Source organism: Erpetoichthys calabaricus, chromosome 1 (genome assembly GCF_900747795.2).
Source record: "Erpetoichthys calabaricus chromosome 1, fErpCal1.3, whole genome shotgun sequence".
Taxonomy (NCBI): Eukaryota; Metazoa; Chordata; class Cladistia; order Polypteriformes; family Polypteridae; genus Erpetoichthys; species Erpetoichthys calabaricus.
Window position 1 is genome coordinate 258,717,684 of NC_041394.2, and position 22,935 is coordinate 258,740,618.

Genomic DNA, 22,935 nt, shown 5'->3' on the forward strand with positions numbered 1-22,935 from the left:
TTACTCTTGGCTCACAGGCCGGTATGGTTAGAAGCCTATTGATTTTTTTTAAGCCTTCCTGTTTCTCTTGTTATTCCTTTATAAAAATAATATCCTAGAGAAATTACCCTAAATTGCAGCAACTTAAAAAAGTGAATAAGAAAATTTTGCACTCTGCTGAATAGTTCAAAATGTACAGTAAATGAATTCTAGCCTTACTGCACAGGTAACATCCCAATTAACTGTAAATTATCTTTAACTTCTGATTGTTAATGTTTGTCAAAGGGAGAAAAATCCTTACTAAAATCTCTAACTAATATGTATGTTTAGGTACAAGAAGAAATAAGTATAGTATCTGAGTTCCATACAATACTTATGATCATTTAAACAAAGACTTTGCTGTTGAAATATCTCTAAATTCACAGAGTTATGAAAAAGGTTAAAAGTAGTTTTGACACTTTAAAGTAAAACAAGGTAAAAGACACAACATTTCAGCTGTATAGCCTTCGTCGGGTATGCAACTGAAAAGGAAAGAGCAGGTAATGAATGGAGGAAGGGAACAAAGCCAGAAGAAAAGGTGAGAGTAGATGTGAAAAAGCTGCCATTAGAGAAGATAAAGAGAGAAAGTTAGTCAATAAGGCCTGGAGAAATGTGTGATCCCAGGCTGAGAATAAACTTAGCTTCTTCTGCCTTTCTCTGAAAGGTGTCCTTAAAGCCCTGTGAAAGAATGCAAACAGAAATATTTCTGTTCTTCAATAGGCTTTGTAAGATGTTTGATTTTTATGGCTCAAATGTGCTCTCAAGCTGTCTCCCTGTTTCATCTATACACACTGGGGTCACATATTTCTCCAGGTCTGAATGGCTGACTAACTTTTTAATCTCTCCCTTCATCTTCTCTAAAGGAAACTTTTTTAAACTTAACTCTCACCTTTTCGCCTGTTATCTGCCCTGGCTTTGTTCTGTCCTTCCCCTCCTATATATACTATATAAGGCTATACAGTCAAAACACTGGGTCTTTTACCTTTCTTTTTTTCAGCATGGTAATAGCCTTTTTTTCCCTTTGCAGATGATTACTGACACATCCCTAACACTAACTTCACAGTGTTATATCATACAACTGATTAGTTTAATAAAACAGTGGCTGATGGTCTGGTCTGGCTGTGTAAACTTTATATAGTGTCCCCATGTTGGCGTAATGTTTCTTTGTGTTCATCAATCCTCAAAAAGATGTACATATTAAGGTAACAGGAGACTATTAGTCGGCCTTTAACTAGTGACTGTGCTGGCTGGGATTGGCTCCAGCAGACCCCCTTGACCCTGTGTTAGGATATAGCAGGTTGGAAAATGACTGACTGACTGACTATAGATGAGTCAGTGTGCCCCCACCTAGTCATGGACTGATAGCTTGTCCATGGTTACTCCATGCCTTTCACTTGATGTTACTGGGATTGCCCCTAGTTCACCACGATCAGCATTTCACATACAATTATTAATACAAGGCCAAACTCATAGTTCTCAATTTTAAATACAATCCTTCATATGTAATATAGTCAATCATCTAAGAACTTCTCATAATGCCAGCCACCTTTTTCTGGATCTTTGTTTCCTCCAATGGAAATGGAACCTTCCAAACAAGCAAAATTTTAAATGGAATCAGCCATAGCCATACATGGTGCAGCATTGTTTGTAAATTCACAGTATGTACTTACTTTCAGTATTACTTGGATAGTTAACATTTTCAGAATGGATAGTTAACATTTTCAGAATGTAAGTTTCCAGCAAAGTGTGTAATGCAATGTATTTTTAACTGGTTGATTTGCAGCTGATAATGCTATATATTTTGCCACTGAAGACAAACAAGGAAAATCTCCTAATGGAATGAATGTTACTAAAGTACCAGAATCCAAAGTCCCCATTGAGCCTGGTGATTTAACAAACAGGAACTATACAGTCAAAATACAAACTAAGCTTTCAGCCAAGAAAAGTCCTGTGGTAAGCAGAAATAGTTTTACTATTTACTAATCAAAAATAAAGAAATATATATATATTTTGACAGGGCGGCACGGTGGCGCAGTGGTAGCGCTGCTGCCTCGCAGTTAGGAGACCCAGGTTCGCTTCCCGGGTCCTCCCTGCATGGAGTTTGCATGTTCTTCCCGTGTCTGCGTGGGTTTCCTCCGGGCGCACCAGTTTCCTCCCACAGTCCAGAGACATGTAGGTTAGGTGGATTGGCGATTCTAAATTGGCCTTAGTGTGTGCTTGGTGTGTGGGCGTGTTTGTGTGTGTCCTGCGGTGGGTTGGCACCCTGCCCAGGATTGTTTCCTGCCTTGTGCCCTGTGTTGGCTGGGATTGGCTCCAGCAGACCCCCGTGACCCTGTGTTCGGATTCAGCGGGTTAGATAATGGATGGATGGGTATATTTTGACAGTATGATTTTTTAAATATGCTTTAATCATCAGTGTTTTCATAGAGGTGTATGATCAATACATTCCCAAAGAGCACTCTTCATTTGAAAACTGCTCAGGATACCAGGGTAGCTTTATCTCAACTGGCAGACCTTGGTACCTCAATACACAAAAACAGTCTATTTGAAAATTGTTTTTAATTGTTTAGGGTTCCTGCAGGGTAGCAGTGTTTTTCTTAATATATTGTACTTATGGATGTGGGTAGCCCCCACTTACATTGTCTGGTTACAGACACTTTCAAAGGCCCAGTTTATTTGGTTGCTATGAATTGCAGCAATGGTGATAGAATAGAACCAAGAAGGTGTCACAGTTAAGTTGATTTTATCTTTAAAACAAGCAAATTTTTGCCAGAATATGCTGTAGTTAAATGATTAAAGTAGTAGACTAAGGCATCTGACCTCAAGATATGGCCAACCAATGGCAGCAAGATATGGCCAACCAAAAGAAGAATGTGTCCTGCTTTAATTATTCAAAAATTGCACATAATTGTTTTTACAAAAGTAATGCATATGAATCTGGATTTTACAGTAGGTATTAGAACTGGAATGACTAGTAATTTAATGATATTTATATATTCTGCAGTAGTTAGCACAGATGCCTTTCTGCACCAGGGACCTTGGATAAATTTTAAGCCATGTTCTTGGCTGAGCTGCCTCATTTTCCATGTGTGTATTTGGTGTTTCTCCAAGTCACCTCAGATCCTAAAAACTTGCGTGACAGGTTAATTGTTTACCCTAAATTGGTCTGATATGATTGTGTGTGTGCATGTGTGTGTGTGTGTGTGTGTTTGTTTTATTGTGCCCTACTTGCTGCTTGCTCCAGCACTACTGAGAAAATGAAGGGATGGGTGGATGGATGGAGAGAGGGTGAGATGCAATTTTTCAAAATAAAGGTTTTAATATTTGATCTCAAATAACTCACTCTACACCACAGTATTATTTTAGTTAAAGATAAGCTAAAATTACAATGCTTGCGAGACTATGGAGTATACAATAAACAAGTATGTTAATGTGATTCTATAATAGCTCTGTCAAGTAAATGAGCAAGTTGCTCAGCTAAATTTATTCTATTACCTTCCTGTAATTTTAGATTTTGAATTATTGTTGCATTTATAGTTATTTTTAATCTGTCATGAATGCAGGAGGAAGCTTCCTTACAAAGAAGACAGCAAGCAGCAAAAGAAGCACTTCGTGGAAAAAGTCCAAGTGCTTATACAGACCTTTTCAAAAGGTAAGCTCTGCAATCGAATCTCATTTCATTTGCCTAATAAAGAGTTACACTTACTGAATGTAAGAGGAAAGTTAGGAAGTTTTCTCACACACAGAATTGTAGCCATAGAAGAACAAGTTATTAAGTATTGTAGAATAGAAAACTTGACTTGTTTTGGAGTAATTAGATGAATAGCATTGATGAATTATTCTAATGTTCTATTATATTTATAATTTAAAAGTAAGTAAATTAAAATACCAGAGATAGATGACAGGTACAATTATATATTGTTTTTTCATTTTTGAAGTCTATTGAAAAACTGTCTTCTTTTAAGATATCCTGTAACTGCTCCTGCAACACTTGGTCATCGAAAGAACCTATTAGATCCATCATCTTATGCTTCTGCCCCAAGTGGTGCTGTTTCTCCAAGTTATCTTGAGAGCAGGTCAGTGTGGAGTCAGACATATTCTTTATTACTTAACCAGTAGCAGAAACGACATTTGTAAAATATGTGGTAGTTTTTTCTATAAAAAATAACAAATAAAATAAGCATAGAAAACAATAAACATTTGTAATCCCTACCACTCGATTCCTCTTCAACTTGGCCCAGGTTTCTAAAGAGAGAAAAGTGAACAGTTGTGTCATAAAGGAGGTGTTTGTAATAAAAATTGGGTGTTGAATCTGTTCTTCGCTTTGTACTTAAAACTTACTTTAACTAATATCTATATACATATATATATATATATATATATATATATATATATATATATGTTTATCATTGGATGAGCTTTCAAAGTACCAACTTCCTTTTAATATATGACATACCTTATGGAAACAGTAGTATTTCAGCAGTGACAATAAATTTATTGGATTAACAGAAAATATGCAATATGCAACATAACAAAATTAGACAGGTGCATAAATTTGGGCACCCCAACAGAGATATTACATCAATACTTAGTTGAGCCTCCTTTTGCAAATATAACAGCCTCTAGACGTCTCCTATAGCCTTTGGTGAGTGTCTGGATTCTGGATGGAGGTATTTTTGACCATTCTTCCATACAAAATCTCTCCAGTTCAGTTAAATTTGATAGCTGCTGAGCATGGACAGTCTGCTTCAAATCATCCCATAGATTTTCCCGATGATATTCAAGTCAGGGGACTGTGATGGCCATTTCAGAACATTGTACTTCTCCCTCTGCATGAATGCCTTTGTAGATTTCGAACTGTGTTTTGGGTCAAATCCCTGAACTAGCCACACAGCGCCACAGCATAATGGAACCTCAACCAGATTTGACAGTAGGTAGCAGGTGTTTTTCTCGGAATGCGGTGTTCTTCTTCTGCCATGCAAAGCGCTTTTTGTTATAACCAAATAACTCAATTTTTGTCTCATCAGTCCAAAGCACTTTGTTCCAAAACAAATCTAGCTTGTCTAAATGAGCATTTGTATACAACAAGCGACTCTGTTTGTGGCGTGAGTGCAGAAAGGGCTTCTTTCTCATCACCCTGCCATACAGATGTTCTTTGTGCAAATTGTGCTGATTTGTAGAACGATGTACAGATACAGATTGCAAGTCTTTGGAGGTGATCTGTGGGATGTCTGCAACCATTCTCACAATGCTGCGCATATGCCGCTGTTGTATTTTTCTTGGCCTGCCAGACCTGGGTTTAACAGCAACTGTGCTTGTGGCCTTCCATTTCCTGATTACATTTCTTACAGTTGAAACTGACAGTTTAAACCTCTGAGATAGCTTTTTGTAGCCTTCCCCTAAACCATGATACTGAACAATCTTTGTTTTCAGATCTTTTGAGAGTTGCTTTGAGGATCCCATGCTGTCACTCTTCAGAGGAGAGTCAAAGGGAAGCACAACTTGCAATTGACCACCTTAAATACCTTTTCTCATGATTGGACACACCTGTCTATGAAGTTCAAGTCTTAATGAGCTAATCCAACCAATTTGGTGTTGCAAGTAATCAGTATTGAGCAGTTACATGCATTCAAATCAGCAAAACTACAAGGGGACCCACATTTTTGCACAGCCAGTTTTTCACATTTGATTTAATTTCACACAACTAAATACTGCTTCACTAAAAATCAGTGTACGGAAAACACCCCAGTACTCAGATGTTCCTAGGAAATGAAAGACACTGTTCTCTTTTTGTTGAAAGTAGAGTAAATTATTATGCAGGCTGAGAGGGGTTCTCAAACTTTTTCATATGACTGTATATATATATACACAGTACTGTGCAAAAGTTTTAGGCAGGTGTGAAAAAATGCTGTAAACAAAGAATGCTTTCAAAAATGGAAGTGTTAATCATTTATTTTCATCAATCAACAAAATGCAGTGAATGAACAAAAGAGAAATCTAAATCAAATCAATATTTGGTGTGACCACCCTTTGCATTCAAAACAGCATCAATTCTTCTAGTTACACTTGCACACAGTTTTTGAAGGAACTCGGCTGGTAGGTTGTTGCAAACATCTTGGAGAACTAACCACAGATCTTCTGTAGATGAAGACTTCCTCACATCCTTCTGTCTCTTCATGTAATCCCAGACACACTCGATGATGTTGAGATCAGGGCTCTGTGGGGGCCATACCATCACTTCCAGGACTTCTTGTTCTTCTTTACGCTGAAGATTAATGACTTTGGCTGTATGTTTGGGGTCGTTGTCCTGCTGCAGAATAAATTTGGGGCCAATCATACACCTTCCTGATGGTATTGCATGATGGATAAGTATCTGCCTGTATTTCTCAGCATTGAGAACTCCATTAATCCTGACCAAATCTCCAACTCCATTTGCAGAAACGCAGCCCCAAACGTTCAAGGAACCTCCACCATGCTTTACTGTTGCCTGCAGACACTCATTATTGTACTGCTCTCCAGCCCTTCGACGAACAAACTGCCTTCTGCTACAGCCAAATATTTCAAATTTTGACTCATCAGTCCAGAGCACCTGCTGCCATTTTTCTGGACCCCAGTTCATATGTTTTCGTGCATACTTGAGTTGCTTGGCCTTGTTTCCACGTCAGAGGTATGGCGTTTTGGCTGCAACTCTTCCATGAAGACCACTTCTGGCCAGACTACTCCGGACAGTAGATGGGTTTACCTGGGTCCCACTGGTTTCTGCCAGTTCTGAGTTGATGGCACTGCTGGACATCTTCCGATTTCGAAGGGTAATAAGCTTGATGTGTCTTTCATCTGCTGCACTAAGTTTACTTGGCTGACCACTGCGTCTACGATCCTCAATGTTGCCCGTTTCTTTGTGCTTCTTCAAAAGAGCTTGAACAGCACATCTTGCCCCAGTCTACTTTGAAATCTTTGTCTGGGAGAGACCTTGCTGATGCAGTATAACTACCTTGTGTCTTGTTGCTGTGCTCAATCTTGCCATGACATGAAACTGTCTTCCACAACCTCACCTTGGTAGCAGAGTTTGGCTGTTCCTCACCCAGTTTTAAGCCTCCTACACAGCTGTTTCTGTTTCAGTTAATGACTGTGTTTCAACCTACGTGTGACATTGATGATCATTAGCACCTGTTTGGTATGATTGGTTGATCATACACCTGACTATACTCCTACAAAATCCCTGACTTTGTGCAAGTGTACCTGTAAGAATTGATGCTGGTTTGAAGGCAAAAGGTAGTAACACCAAATATTGATTTGATTTAGATTTTTCTTTTGTTCGCTCACTTTGCATTTATAAATTGATAACAATAAACAATCATTATTTATACAGTGGAACCTCGGTTCACAAACGTCTCGGTACACGTACAAATCGGTTTACGACCAAAAAGTTCGCCAAACTTTTGCCTCGGTTCACGACCACACACTCGGTATACGAACAAGCCAGTTTCCCTTTCGGTTTGTACATGTTCAGTCTCTCCCTGTGCATTTCCTGTGCAGCGAGCAAGAGAGAGAGCGAGAGAGCGCAACACACACACACACACACACACACACACACACAGGCAGCGCGAGAGAGACACAGACGCACACACACACACAGAGAGGGGGCTAGACGCATAAGGTAGGAAGGCAGTTAAAGAATGCACTGGGCTTGATTTTGTTTTCACTTTTGTTTACAGCGATCGGTTCATAGCATGCATTGTTGCAATGTTACTTTTCTTGGTGGTTTATTAAATTACGGATTTTTTCAAATGTTCATTTTTTTCCCTGTGTTTAAAACTCAAAAAAAAAAAGTGTTTTTAGCCAGTGGTTGGTAGCGCTATAGCGCAAACTATTGCAGTGTTAGTTTTCTCTGTTGTTCAAGGTTTTCTCAGTGTTATTCAATGTTTTTACATTTAGTTTACTATTACGCTGTGCATTCTATGGTTTAATTAACTATATTTGTGCTTAAAAACCTATAAAAAATATATATATTTACATACAGTTCATATGGTCTGGAACGGATTAATTGTATTTACATACAATCCTATGGGGGAAATTGCTTCAGTTCACGACCAAATCGGTTTATGACCAGAGTTTTGGAACGAATTATGGTCGTGAACCGAGGTTGCACTGTATTTCTGAAAGCATTCTTTGTTTACAGCAATTTTTCACACCTGCCTAAAACTTTTGCACAGTACTGTATATATGTATATATACAGTGGAACCTCAAGATACGATCACCTCTGTATACGAGAAATTCAAAATACGAGGAAAATATGAGCGAAAAATTCAGATCTAAATACGAGCATTGGCTCGCGTAATGAGCCACGAGCCAGGCTGTGGGTATAGCTCGCGGCTTAGCAAGGGGGCGTGGTAGCAGTTGCGAGCCGCGATCTGCGGTGTCTGCGTTTCTCACTTAAGTGCACAGGTGGGAAACTGCCCACATCCATGATTGTTCCTGTGGCTGATGGGCTGCAGCTGCCATGTCCTCCCCGCATATATAGAGAAGCGCGAGCCGGTTAAGGGGGAGAAAAAGTAAAAGAAAAGAGAGGAGAGAGAGAGAGAGAGCGAGAGCGAGAGCGCGCGCGCGCGCAGGCAGGCAGGCAGGCAGGCGAGTGAGTGCAGGCTCGCGTGTAGCTGAACAGTGAGCTGAACAGGCGAGCCAAACAGCTGAAGCAGGACGGTGTAGAGAAGGTCAGCTGCATTAAGAGTGTCTCGCCTGTTGCAGAGCCCGCAGGTGAGACGCTAACAGAGAAGAAGCACCGGGGATTGTCATCTGTTTTTTAAAGACGGCATCCTTTTGACGTTTTAACCTCGTGTTAAAGGATTGTTATTCTTGTGTATTTTAAACCTCCACTTCACAACTGTTTTAAGGATTATTTATTTAAAGATTTATTGAATGCTGTACTGCACTTTGGACACCTGTTTTGATTCTTTTAATAATCAGTTATATTATTTACCAGTGTTATTTATTAAAGGTAGACTACAGTATATATAATTTATCAGTGTTATTTGTTAGGAAAATTGATTTTTATGTTAATATATTTGGGGTGCAGAACGGATTAACTGGATTTCCATTATTTTCAATGGGGAAGTTTGTTCTAGATACGAGAAATTCGCTATACAAGCTCAGTGCTGGAACGAATTAAACTCGTATCTAGAGGTTCCACTGTATATATATATATATATATATATATATATATATATATATATATATATATATATATATATATATATATATATATATATAATATGAGTATATCTATCTATATATATATATATATATATATATATATATATATGAGTATATCTATATATAGGTATCCAGTAAGTAAAGACTTGGAAAAAAAAACTTAAGAATCTCAAAAAAGCTTTTACTGATTTGGTGAAGTTATAGAAAAAATAGCCACCCTATGTTTTTCATTTGTTGATAATTGCTGTTAATAATGAGTGGGACATTCTAATGCACTGTGTCATACGGAGAAACGGGGTGTGCCAATTTATGCAAATGAAGCTTGCCTACAGAAGCAAAGTGAGAGGAGGAAGCTCAAAGAAGTGAAGTTCAAAGAAGACATGTTTAACAAGTGCTATAAAGCTTGATGTTTTCCCAGCTGTTGTGGCTATGAGCATAGTGAATTTAATTTATTGTTATTATGCTTGTAATTTCAATCAAAAGATTAAAAAAAATAAAAGTAAAAAATGAAAAAAGAAAAAAATGAAAGAGGAAATAAAATAAGATAAAAAATACCACAAATTAACTGATGGAACCAAGCCAAGATTTAACAGAATCAAGCAAGATTTTTCTATGACCTATGTGTTTTTCAGAATTTGATGAGAATAGAAAAAGGAAAGTGCTTTTGAGTGAATAAAAATAATTAGTAACTTTTTGTTGATAAGCATTTATCCAGACCAACTAAATACTGAGGCAGGACTAACCTTAGGCTTTAATGCTAATGGAGAGTCGACATTTTTAGCACTTTTTACCTTTGAATGAATCAATTTTAAATCACCCATGTAAAATTACAGAATACCATTATTGGTGATATCCTGTAGTACAGAGTTCTGCTGCAATCTCTTTTACACCAAAACCACCAATAACTGTAGATGATTTATATGGTCCATGTTGCTCATATAGTTCGCCAAATTATTTCTTTTTACCTACTTTTTTTTTTCTTTAAAAATCTTGAAAAGGTTCATTTAATTACATGGGCCACATACATTTGTAGCATGTAAAGATCAGTGATGTACAGTATGTAAAAATTTAAAATAAAACACCATTTATTGTTTATTGTTATCTGACTACAAGTATGGCAAAAACAGCTTCAACATGCAACTGACAAACAAAAAAAACACATGAAGAAATGTTTGAGTGAATAATGTAAACAAATAAAAATAATCATCTAATATTATGAATATATAATATATATATACTAGCTGTGTACCTCTTACAGTCCCACAGTCCTCCCACAGTCCAAAGACATGCAAGTTAGGTGCATTGGCGATTCTAAATTGTCCCTAGTGGGTGCTTGGTGTGCGCGCGTCCTGCGGTGGGCTGGCAACCTGCCCGGGGTTTGTTTCCTGCCTTGTACCCTGTGTTGGCTGGGATTGGCTCCAGCAGACCCCCATGACCCTGTAGTTAGGGAATAGCGGGTTGGGTAATGGATGGATGGATGTTACATATGCATAATAGAACTAACTATTTTACATTACAGCGAGTAATTAACCATAGTAAAAAATAGTAAAACATAATCAATTGAAAGAAAATTATGTTTCATGTTGCGTTAGAGGTAGTCGTTGCGTTATACATTTTAATTATATATATATATATCTTATAAAAGGAAATCTTGGGACAAGGCTTTCTTGGAGATAATTTCAACTCCCGCGAGAGATAATTTCAGGTCCCGCGAGACGAGACTTTTTGCCAAGAGATTTTGATAAGTCCTGCCCTCCTCTCAAACATTTATAACTACGCACACGGTCCAGTCACTTCTCATTTGTGTGAATACTATTGTCAGACACAGTTCCTGCGCTCTCCGCTCCAAGCGGGGTCGGCAAAAAAAGACAAATCTTTAAACTTGTAGACTTGTAGATTGTCTAATTCGTGTTAACATCAGGGAAAAGTGTTTCTTCCCAATTAAGAGGCCTATCCGCAAAAATTAAAAGATTTTTTGTTTGGTGAAAGTGAAATCCACATACACAAGTGGCAGAGATGCAAAGTGGCTGACGCGTAGCGCAGGCATGGGGTTTGGCAAAAGAAGCGAGCAGGGGGCAAAGCTAACCTAGTATGTCTCTCTATTATTAAAAAAAAATCTTAGGCAAGGAAAGTAACAACCAGCCCGGAACAAGTGGAACTGAAAACCTTGCATGTCCAAACGGGGTCATAAATAAAAGACAAAGAGTAAAAGACACAGTAGAACTTCATAAAGATGTTCAAAAACATTGGCAAAATACACATGCAGAGCAGGTTACAGATTATGAAAGCATTGGAATTAGAAAGGCTCAAATAAAACCTAGGTGCAATACACACGCAGAGCAAGGTGATATGTCGGAACTATGTAGATATTGTAAGGCTTAAGTTTAAGTCGGAGACTTGTAGATCGTCTAATTCGTGTTGCCATCAGGGAAAACTGCTGCTTCCCAATGAAGAGACATTTCTGCAAGAATTCAAAGATTTGTTGTTTGGTGAAAGTGACATCCACAAACACTACAGGCAAAATATACACATCTACAATAATCTTTTTACATTAGCATCATTCAATGCACAAAACGTTGATTTACACAATAATAGACCATACATTATGCGAATCTGTGTTCCCGCAACAATTATAGCTACGACAAGTTTAATTTAAAAAAAAAAAACACAATTTGGTCAGGTGTATCTTTATGATCACTGAGAAGCGATGCAACATAAAATTGAAAGAGTTAAACGATCCAACCTAATAGAAATTATACAGCCAATAATGGATACAAATCCATACGTCCAAAAGTATCGCACTTTACACAAAATTTTCTTGGATTTCTATATGAATCCGAAAGATCATAGTCGCATTTATAATAAACCCACATGTGACGAATTGTCAGCGATAATAATTTCGAAAGATGGAGATATCAAAGACAGAGTAGATATTTGTGTATATCCAAAGGCAAAGCATGATTCGTCATTTATGTCAAATACATCGCCACATGCCGACCCATTACTCTTTCCTTTGCTTTTCCCAGATGGTGAAACACGATGGTTATATACAATATGAAACAAACGCTTTCAGAAAAACGAATAACACTCACACAATATTTTGGGTCAAAATTAGCGATACGTTCCCATGTATTTAACCTACTTCTATCATCGCAACGTCTATCGCAACATTACATCATTAATGCCTATGTAAAAGTTGCAGCTAATCGTCTCTTCTTTATTAAATCGAATCAAGCTAAACTTAAAAAAAAACATATGCAAGGTCTCATTGTTCACATTCAAAATTCAAATTTCAATAGTTCAGACAAATTCAAAATAGGTAAAGCAGTAATATTACCATCATCATATCAAGGTAGTCCAAAAGCATTGCAGCAGTTATATCATGATGCAATGGCAATATCCAGAACTAACGGTTGTCTACAATGACATGCAATCCACAGTGGCCAGAAATCCGCAGCTTCTTGAGAACAATGCCACTAGGTACTTCGGCTCTGGATATTCCCACTTTCGTTTTATCAGAAAGTCTTATTTTTATTGAATAAACTCAAAATGGTGTTCGGGCAAAAATAAGATCTTGATATGCAATTCGTATTAAACCGTTTACAGTTTCCGGTGAGAACAGCTTTTGCAATGACAATTAACAAATCACAAGGACAAACATTTGAAAAAGTCGTTTATTTATAAGAGACAAAGAAACGATATTCACTCACGGCCAGTTATACGTTGCTTTATCACGCTATAAGACCAAACAAGGAATCAAAATTCAATGCGATCTTGAAGAAAAGTTCATTCCAAATATTGTTTTTACTGAAGTTTTAAAATAAAAAGTGAACATAATGCATATGTAATAGTTCCCATGAAAAAAAAAAAAACAATTTAAATTGTATTTCCACAGGGCCAAACCCGGTGATTGTTGGCGAGCAAAGTGAGCAGGGGGCGCAGCTCCCCTAGTATATGTATATATATATATATATATATATATATATATATATATATATATATATAGTGGAAGATCAGCCCTGTCCAAAACACACACAAATCACCAATAATAATGCTCAGTCCCTTCTCTTCTTCTCTCTTTTCTTTCTCTTCGGCCGCCTCCTCTCATCTCAAGCTTTCTCCTCCACCTCCTCCCAGCTCCTTTCACTGGGGTTTCCACCTCCTTGCCTTTCTCCCAGTCCTCCGGCTGTCCAAATGGAGTGAGACGGCCTCTTTTATACTGCACCTGGAAGTGCTCCAGGTGCTATCTGTACACCTTCCAGTAGCACTTCTGGGTGTGGCGGAAGTGTTGAAGACCATGGTTCTGGAGCTATCCAGGCGCCCCTTGGCAGTGGCCACAGACCCCAGCAGGGTTGAGCTACTAAGCCCCAAGCCCGTGGCCCCAATGCAACCCAAGGGGCCTGCCCTCTCTTGTCCCAGGGTATGAATTGCCTCTCTCCCGGTCCCCTACCTGTCCAAGCCTCCCAGTAGGGCACAATCCCCGGCCATCCATCACACTGCCCCTCCCCCGCTGAAGCCCGTAGGGCTCATGCTTCTTCCTTTTGGGAGATCCTCCCTTCTTTCTCTGGGTTCTCCCTTTATTTTGGGGTGCAACATCAGCCTGGATCCCCTTACGGGAAAAAGAGGGACCCCATTCTGCTTACACTCCTCTCAATCAAGTCAAGACCATTGCTACTTTTAGGGGCTGGGCAGTCTGGGCCTTTTCCCACACCTCAGATGTTTCTGCTGCTGCGGCGTGATCGGTCTCCGTTCCCTGGTCTACTGTAGGACACCCTGCTTCTTGAGTCTGTTCAGATACATCCCAGCTCCTTTCACTGGGGTTTCCGTAAATATTTATGGCAACAGCATCACTTACCTGTACCACCCCGCCTGCTTTGAGAAGAGAGACCCTGAGCTGCCGCAGACACTGTTCCACCTTCTCCAGCAGCAGCCTGGCTGTCTTCTCCTGTTCATCGACCAGCGTCTTGATTTTCTTGGCGATCTTCACTAAAGCTACGACGAGTTGTAGAACTCCCTCGAGTTCCTAAAAAACATATTTATTTATCTCAGCCGGCAATGGGGACAGGCTTCCATGATCCCCGTCCCCCGGCTGAGAGTCATCATGCATGCGCTTCTCTTGCGCACACGTCTTCAGGTGCTCCACTAGAGTGGGGAGGAGATTCACTGTCCCTGCCCATCCTTCTTTAGTTACAGGGCTCCAGCACACACCCTCAACCCCCTTACCTGCCTCACGGAGTGGTCCCTGGCCCTCCACCACCCATGGGATATGGCCCCTGGCGCTCCTCCGCTGGCTGCGGTTCCTGTCCGTACAGCGGGCCCTCATCCTGCTTGGACTGCGTCCCATCATCCTCTCCGAAGTCTACACCCTTCGGCCAACAATACGCCTCTGTTTGTTCTCCCCCCATGAGGTAGGCACCCGGAACAGCACAACACCACTCCCAGGGCAAACTCTCCCTGGGTCCGATATCTACTTTCTGGATCCAGTGTTCCGGAGGCTACTTCCTTTGCCTGGCTGCTTCTTCAGGCATGCCGATCCCCTTGCTGATTACAGGCTTCATTAAATTGCCCGCTGTCTTTAGGTTGCACCTGGCCATCTTTCCATCGGGGAAAAGCGGCGTCTCCGTGAGCCTTCCGCGGCTTAAAAGGGTGAGCCACTTGTTGCTGTATGTGCGCTTGCAGCATTAATAGTGCATGTGCGTCTCACTCTACTGCACTGGGTGGTCCACAATTTATTTTTATGATGGGTCCTCTGCCTTTTAACAGGCAGACCGTCCCATCTGGAATGCTATGTGAAAGATCAGCCTGGCCTCAGATAGACACTGAGACACACAATGTCCAAAACACACACATGTTTATTAATGTTCTTTTCCTGCCCAGCGCACAGTACACAAATCACCAATAATAATGGTAAGTCCCTTTTCTTCTTCTCTCTTTTCTTTCTCCAGGCCTCCCAGTAGGGCATGATCCCGGCCATCTATTACTATATATATATATATATATATATATATATATATATATACTCAGAACATTTATGGGTCTGCAAAGTTTGGAAAAGAATCAAGTAGCATCTTTATTTTTATATGTATATGAATAGATTTAAATCTACACAGAGTTTTGTATTTCATGGAAAATTGAAGCACATTCTATTGGATTATCATTTTTATTCAACAAATAATATCAAATAGTATCACCAAGACTTAAAGGTAATATATTACTGACAATACTTGTTAAACTGAAGATTTATTTTGCCCGGGTCTCACCGATAGCAATATCTTGAAAATAAAAGAATGTCCAGGGACATAGAAAGAGCAATCACCACATCTTATCATTCACTTACGATTCCTTAACTTTTTTTTCTTCTTCTACTTTAGTAGCTCAGAAGGATCTCGTGCCAGTTCAGTCATGTCATCAGCTGGCGCAATGTCCACAGAAAGATCTGCAATTGGAAAAACTGCAGCAGAAATTGCAGACAGAGAAGAAGACCATGGTGTGGAGCCCCTGGATATTGCCGGCCTGGAAGATATTAAAGGTCTGTAGATCACTTGAAGGCAAAAATCATAATTTTGACAATTTTCTATTTTAAAAAATATAACACAAACAAAATGAAGCTCATCTATTAAATACTGGGTATAGTAAATCCATGTTTAGATTAAAATGTAGGGTTATTTTGGGGCTTATATTTTTCTAAAAATAAAACAAAAGGTTTACCTTGCTACATCCTAACCCTTCTCAAAATATTCATTTGTGAACAGTTGAGTTATAGGAGTTGAGGCGTTTTAGATTCATTTACAATAAATCAAGTATTTTTAAAAAATATATTGTAAAACATTAACTCTAATAATGACTTTCTCAGTCCACTGATGTTTCTGGAGGGGTGGATGCTGCAAATAGTTTCTTGATTCCTTGATGTCAAATTCAAACCGCAAGGTATGCAGAAATCACAAGGTTCACGTCAGCTGTGAGAGCATTCCTGTCTTTAGCACCGGCATTTTTATTTTTGATTATCCTTTTGGATGAATGCTGTAATTGTAATATATTTGCTAGCATGCAGCATCTTTAGCTAAGTTTTCTGTGCAAATCATTGAACTGTATGACTTTTTTTCCATTTTAAGAGTCGTAGAAAATATCAATGAGTCGCTTCAATGCAGTCAAATCTGAATAATGTGAAATATGTTATCATACAGCTGCCAGTTATATGTTGTAGGTGTAGTCTGTTATTACTGGTGGAATATCATTGCAATTGCACAGTGCTTGGATCCTCCTGGGATTACTAACTAGGTGCCTTCTGTAAGAAATTGACAAGTAGCGCTTTGAGTACTGAGAAAAGCGCTATATAAATGTAATGAATTATTATTATTATTATTAAGTATTTATTCTCACACTTCAAATGCATGTGTCAATTGGCACATCTGAACTGAGAATTGATGAGTGACTATCCCACAACAAGAGACTGGGAATCACGTCCTTGGTGGTCCTTGGGTGTAATTTGCATGTACTGTAGTCCCATCTGCATGGGTTTGCTTCACTCAAAAGACTTGCAGGTTAGGTGAATAGGCTTTGCTAAATTGGCCCTAAAGCGTGTTTGTGTGTTTGCTTTGTAATTAGCTAGCACCCTGTCCAGGGATTATTTCTGACGTGTGCCCAATGCATGCTGGGATAGGCTTCAGCTTCCTTGCCACCCCGCTGTGAATAAGCAGGTTTGGAAAATGGATGGATGGATATATAGATGTACCTGGGTATTCATTGCTTCCCTTCCCATTTTATGACTCCTCCCATTCGGAAGTGATTGGATATCCATGTCTTTTTGAATGTCACTATTAATAACACTAACTCCCATGTAGAAAATGATATAAAAGTATTTGAATTTCATTACTCAGAACATTTTTTGAGTGGTTCAGTGTAGGCGAAGCCCAAAGTGAGCTTCTCCGTATATTTATTTTTGATCAAATAGTTGACATGGAACTTTAGAACTCAACATAAAATCTGCTCACATAGACAAGGCTAAAGATACTAAGTTATCTGTTTCTAAATATTGCATTCCTGGTTGAAGCTTTTTAATCAATATGTCCTACAGATAATTGAGGCTGCTATTTTATGAACATTTTTATGTAGTTGAGTATTGGCTTGGTTCTTGCAACTTGCAATGCTTTTACTGCCTTCATATCTTAGCAAGTGACATGTGCACAACGTACTGTATTGAATGAATTGTCAAGAACTCACAGAATAAGAGGCCTTTCAAGTTTCTCCAAATACCTTCATTGATGGAAGTGAATCTGCCAGGCTTGTGCTTTCAGTTTTCTAATGCAATTTGCTGAACCCTGGTTATGATATTGTGGAGTCGTCTATAGATAGATAGATAGATAGATAGATAGATAGATAGATAGATAGATAGATAGATAGATAGATAGATAGATAGATAGATAGATAGATAGATAGATAGATAGATAGATAGATAGATAGATAGATAGATAGATAGATAGATAGATAGATAGATAGATAGATAGATACTTTATTAATCCCAATGGGAAATTCACATTTTCCAGCAGCAGCATACTGATACAATAAATAATATTAAATTAAAGAATGATAATAATGCAGGTGAAAAAAAGACAATAACTTTGTATAATGTTAAATGTTAACGTTTACCCTCCCGGGTGGAATTGAAGAGTCGCATAGTTTGGGGGAGGAGATCCTATTGAGCCCCAGCTCCTGCAACCCAGAATTCTACTGAATTAATTTAAAAATCAGTCAATACAATACAATACAATACAGTTTATTTTTGTATAGCCCAAAATCACACAGGAAGTGCCGCAATGGGCTTTAACAGGCCCTGCCTCTTGACAGCCCCCCAGCCTTGACTCTCTAAGAAGACAAGGAAAAACTCCCAAAAAAAAACCTTGTAGGGGAAAAATGGAAGAAACCTTGGGAAAGGCAGTTCAAAGAGAGACCCCTTTCCAGGTAGGTTGGGCGTGCAGTGGGTGTCAAAAGAAGGGGGTCAATACAATATAATACACAGAACAGAACAAATCCTCAATTAAAAATAAAACTTTTTTTTTTTTTTGAAGTACAGAGCAGAATTTAACAGTAGATGATATCACATAATAAGATTTGGGTAATTTTAGACTCCTGGAGACCTCATCCATCAAGCTGCCTCCCCCATTTGGCCATTCCACGGCTGAAACAGTGTTGGGCCAGCCAATCCGATGAAAGGACCCCTCTTTCTCACGATTCCTGCGATCCTCCATCAGGGATGACTTTACCTTAGGCAGGCAAAACAACTTGGCAGGTGGGCCGTGGCACCAAGTGCCACATTTGAGTACCGAGAAGAGAAACAGAATAGGTGAGGGTTAGTATCCAATTCTAACTATCATGTTACTTATGTTTTAGTGCTAATGACTAACAACAGGGATGCAGTATGTACAGTTAATCAGCAGCTCTAGTCAGGATATGCTAAACTGAAGTAGTGAGTTTTCAGCCGGGATTTAAAAGCTGAGACCGAAAGAGCATCCCTTATAGTAGCTGGCAGACCATTCCACAGTTTAGGGGCCCTGTAACTAAAAGCTTGACCTCCCATTGTTATTTTATTAATCCTTGGAACCATAAGCAGACCAGCATCTTAAGATCTTAATGTGCACTCTGGTTTGTAAGTCATGATAAGTTCAAACAAGTAAGCCGGACCTCGGCCATTTAATGCTTTATATGTTAAAAGAAGGATTTTGAAATCTGCCCTAAACTTAACCGGGAGCCAGTGTAAAGATTTAAGAACTGGAGTTATGTGTTCGTATTTTCTTGTTCTTGTAATAATTCTTGCGGCCGCATTTTGAATTAACTGGAGGCTGTATAAAGAACAGTTTGAACATCCAGTGAACACTGCATTGCAGTAGTCAATCCTACTAGAGATAAATGCATGAATTAATTTCTCAGAATCCTGTTTATTTAGAAAGTGCCTTAATTTCCTAACATTTTTAAGATGGAAGAAACATGTTTTGGACAACTTTGTAATATGCGCTTTAAATGACATGCCAGAGTCAAAGATAACTCCTAGATTGCGGGCTGATTCAGTAAAATTAATTGGGATTCCAACTGAGTTAAATGATGACAAAATATTGTTATGATCAGCGTCATTCCCTCTAACAATTAACATCTCTGTTTTATCTGTATTTAAAGACAAGTAGTTCTCATTCATCCACTCCTTTAATTCGCTAACACAACTAATTAAAGACAATATCGGAGAAACTTCATCTGATTTAAATGAAAGGTATAACTTGGTGTCATCTGCATACGAGTGAAAATTAACATTATGTTTCCTAATGATAGATCCCAGTACTGAGCCCTGCGGGACACCATATTGAACTTCTGTGTATAATGATGGAGTACTGTCAGCACATTTCTGTACATATTGGAATCGATTTGATAAATAAGAACTAAACCAAGCGAGCACGGTGCCTGTAAGCCCAACATCATTTTCTAGCCTGTGTAGTAAAATAGAATGGTCGATGGTGTCAAATGCTGCACTTAAGTTCAACAACATAATTACAGTGGAGTTTCCTTCATCAGAGGATATCAGAATGTCGTTTACAACCCGCATTAGTGCCGTTTCTGTACTATGACCAGTGCAAAAGCCAGACTGGAATTTCTCAAATAAATTGTAATGCGTAAGGTGTGACTGAAGCTGATTGGCGACTACTTTTTCTAGTATTTTAGAGAGAAACGGTAGATTTGAAATAGGCCTATAATTATTTAGTATGTGTGGGTCTAGGTCTGACTTTTTAAGTAATGGTTTAATGACTGACACTTTTAGTGTATCAGGTACTGTGCCATGCAATAATGAACTGCTGATAATGTTTAGGATAGGCACTGCAAGAACATTCATTGCACTTTTTAATAGTTTTGTTGGCACTGGATCTAGGGAACAAGTAGTGGGCTTCATTTTAGAAATTAAAGTTAAGACTTCCTGCTCAGTTACAGGATTAAAATTACTAAAGTGCTGAATGCAATGTGAGATAGGGTCTGCTAAGCTAGTATTTGGTTTGTAGTGTGATGCAGAGATCTGGGATCTTATATTTTTAATTTTCTCATTGAAGAAGTTCATAAAGTCTGTACTGCTAATATCTGTTGGTATTTTGCACTGTTGATCTGAATTTCCTTTTGTTAATTTAGCCACTGTTCTAAATAGTACCCGAGGATTTTTATTATTGTTATCTATTAATGTAGAATAGTATTCTGAGCGAGCTTTAAAGAGGGCTTTTTATATTTATTAACACTCTCTGTCCATGCAATTTGAAAGACATGTAGCTTTGTTGTTCTTCATCATCGCTCCAGTTTTCGACACTCTAACTTAAGAGCTCGAGTGTTTTCATTAAACCAGGGAGAGTTTCTATGTGCTTTGATCACTTTTGTTTTAACGGGAGCCACTGTGTCCAGAGCATCTCTCAAGGTCACATTATAATGTGATGTTAGCTGATCTAAATTGTTTTCCACAATTACACTCGACTTACTCAAAGTATCTATAAATTTTGAAGCAGGGCAGGACTAAATCAAATGTAATTAAGTAGTGATCGGAAATAACTTCATTTAATGGAGTGATATTTAAATTTAGAATTTCAACTTTGTAAGTTATAATTAAATCTAATGTGTGGTTATGATTATGAGTTGGACCTTTGACAATCTGACAAAATCCTACTGAATTTAACAAATAAGTAAAACATTTGCTAAAAGTGTCCGTTTCCACATCAATGTGTACATTAAAATCCCCCATCAGTACTACGTGATCATAATTTATAGCCAAATCAGATAGAAGGTTGCTAAATTCAGTCATGAACAATGAATATGGCCCTGGTGGTCTGTAGACTAGCACTATAATTGTGTTGGAATCTGTTTTAATATTTAAAATGAATGCCTCAAAGGATGTAAAGTTACCTACATTTTTAGAAGTGATTTGCATTTTGTTACAATGAATTATTCCAAGGCCTCCTCCTCAACCAAAATCTCTAGACTTATGAAGGAACGAGTAGCCATCTGGTGACGCCTCAGCTAGGGGGACAGTGTCACATTTACTAAGCCAGGTTTCAGTGAGAAGACACAGATCAGATTTTGTACTTAATATAATATCATTTACCAAAACAGCTTTAGTGCTAAGAGAGTGAATGTTCAATAAGCAACATTTAAAACTGCATGGTTCTTTCTGAACTGCTGATACATTTTTTGTTTTAATTTGAAGTAAATTTCTGTTACAGATGCCCCTGGTGGAGGGTCTGGTTTTATCCCTTGGTCTAATTATACACCTTATTTTTTGGTTATCAATTAATTTAAGGTTTACATTAAGATTAAATTTACTGGATGCCCCACAACAGGGATTATGGGTAACAGCTTCAGGATAGTAACAGGTGGGATAAACAACAGCCTGTGATTTAAGATCACATGACTGCGGCCTGGATGGTGCTGTAATCAGTCAGCCAGGCAGTTTTGCTGCCATATTTTGGGATAATACATAAGATCCCCTCCAGTTAGGATGAAGACCATCTCTTCTGAAAAATCCAGGCCTTTCCCAAAAATCATCCCAATTGTTCACAAACACTATGCTTTTGTGTGCACACCAGGTTTCTAGCCAGCAGTGAAGGGAATGCAATCTGCTATAAATCACATCCCCTCTATATAATCTTGGTAAGGGGCAGGATACAACTAAATTCCGACATTTTCTTTTGGCTTTGATGCATAGAGAGATGAAGTTCCTCTTTAATACCTCAGATTGCTGTGAATAAATATCATTAGTGCCGACATGCAGTAATAAGGTAGATACTTCATCGTCGGCGACACGGTCCAATGCGGCCTCTATGCCAGAAATCTTGGCCCCAGCGAGGCACTTAACATGAACTGCTGGTTTAACATAGTTTGGAATTCTAACATTTTGCACTATGTAATCGCCAATTATGAGCACTTTCTAATTCTCAGTTTCCACAGGTGCGCTGCGGAGTGCTGAGAATCTGTTCTGGGTCCAAATTGGTGACCTGGGTGCCGGGGGACTACATTTTGGATTCTTAGACCCCCGTCTTACTGTTACCCACTCGCCCTGTGGCTGAATTGGTGCTGCTGACATCGGCCGCGCACTGACTACAGTGGGATCAGGAGAGACTGAAGCCAAATCAGAAGTAGCCGAATTGTCTAAACAAACCGAGTCGATCCAATTTTCGGTTTGCCTAATCACTATCAGATTCCTAACGCGGTCCTCCAATTTGCATATTTTCCCGACCAACTCTGAGTTAACTAAACACTTTTGGCAGGTGAAGCTGTCTACACTGTCGGTCGGAAAACCTGAACTGTACATGCTTTTTATAGCTCTCCATCATGCAAACTATATATTAAAAAAAGTCTTCGGAATATAAAGCACTCTTTATTATCTTGAACTCTCAAGTACACAACGTTTTTGCATTTGCATCCCTTAATGCAAAGGCTGAAAACATACAGTCTTTTCTCTAAAGTAATAAAAAATAGAATCATAGATCAACATGGAAGAAAAGAGTTTTCTTTGAGTGCAGCAGTGAGTTATGTGTGATTTTTCAGCATGTCCATTGGTGTCTCAATACATGGATGTATTTAAAGTATCACCACTGAATGACTATTTGGTCTTAATATTTGTTTTGAAGTGAGCTGTTCTCATTTTTCTAAAGATGTAAATGGGGGCCTGGCTTTTGTAACTAGACGCTAAA

General features: G+C 38.7%; 1 protein-coding gene across 1 annotated transcript in view; it reads left to right on the forward strand.

Annotated features, from left to right (window-relative positions):
• Nucleotides 1–22,935, forward strand: part of lrguk (leucine-rich repeats and guanylate kinase domain containing) — a 118,995-nt gene that overhangs the window by 94,329 nt on the left and 1,731 nt on the right. Inside the window, 4 exon segments of the mRNA XM_028814408.2 lie at nucleotides 1,802–1,971; nucleotides 3,582–3,670; nucleotides 3,984–4,094; nucleotides 15,601–15,758. Of these exon segments, the coding sequence (XP_028670241.2) occupies nucleotides 1,802–1,971; nucleotides 3,582–3,670; nucleotides 3,984–4,094; nucleotides 15,601–15,758 (528 nt within the window).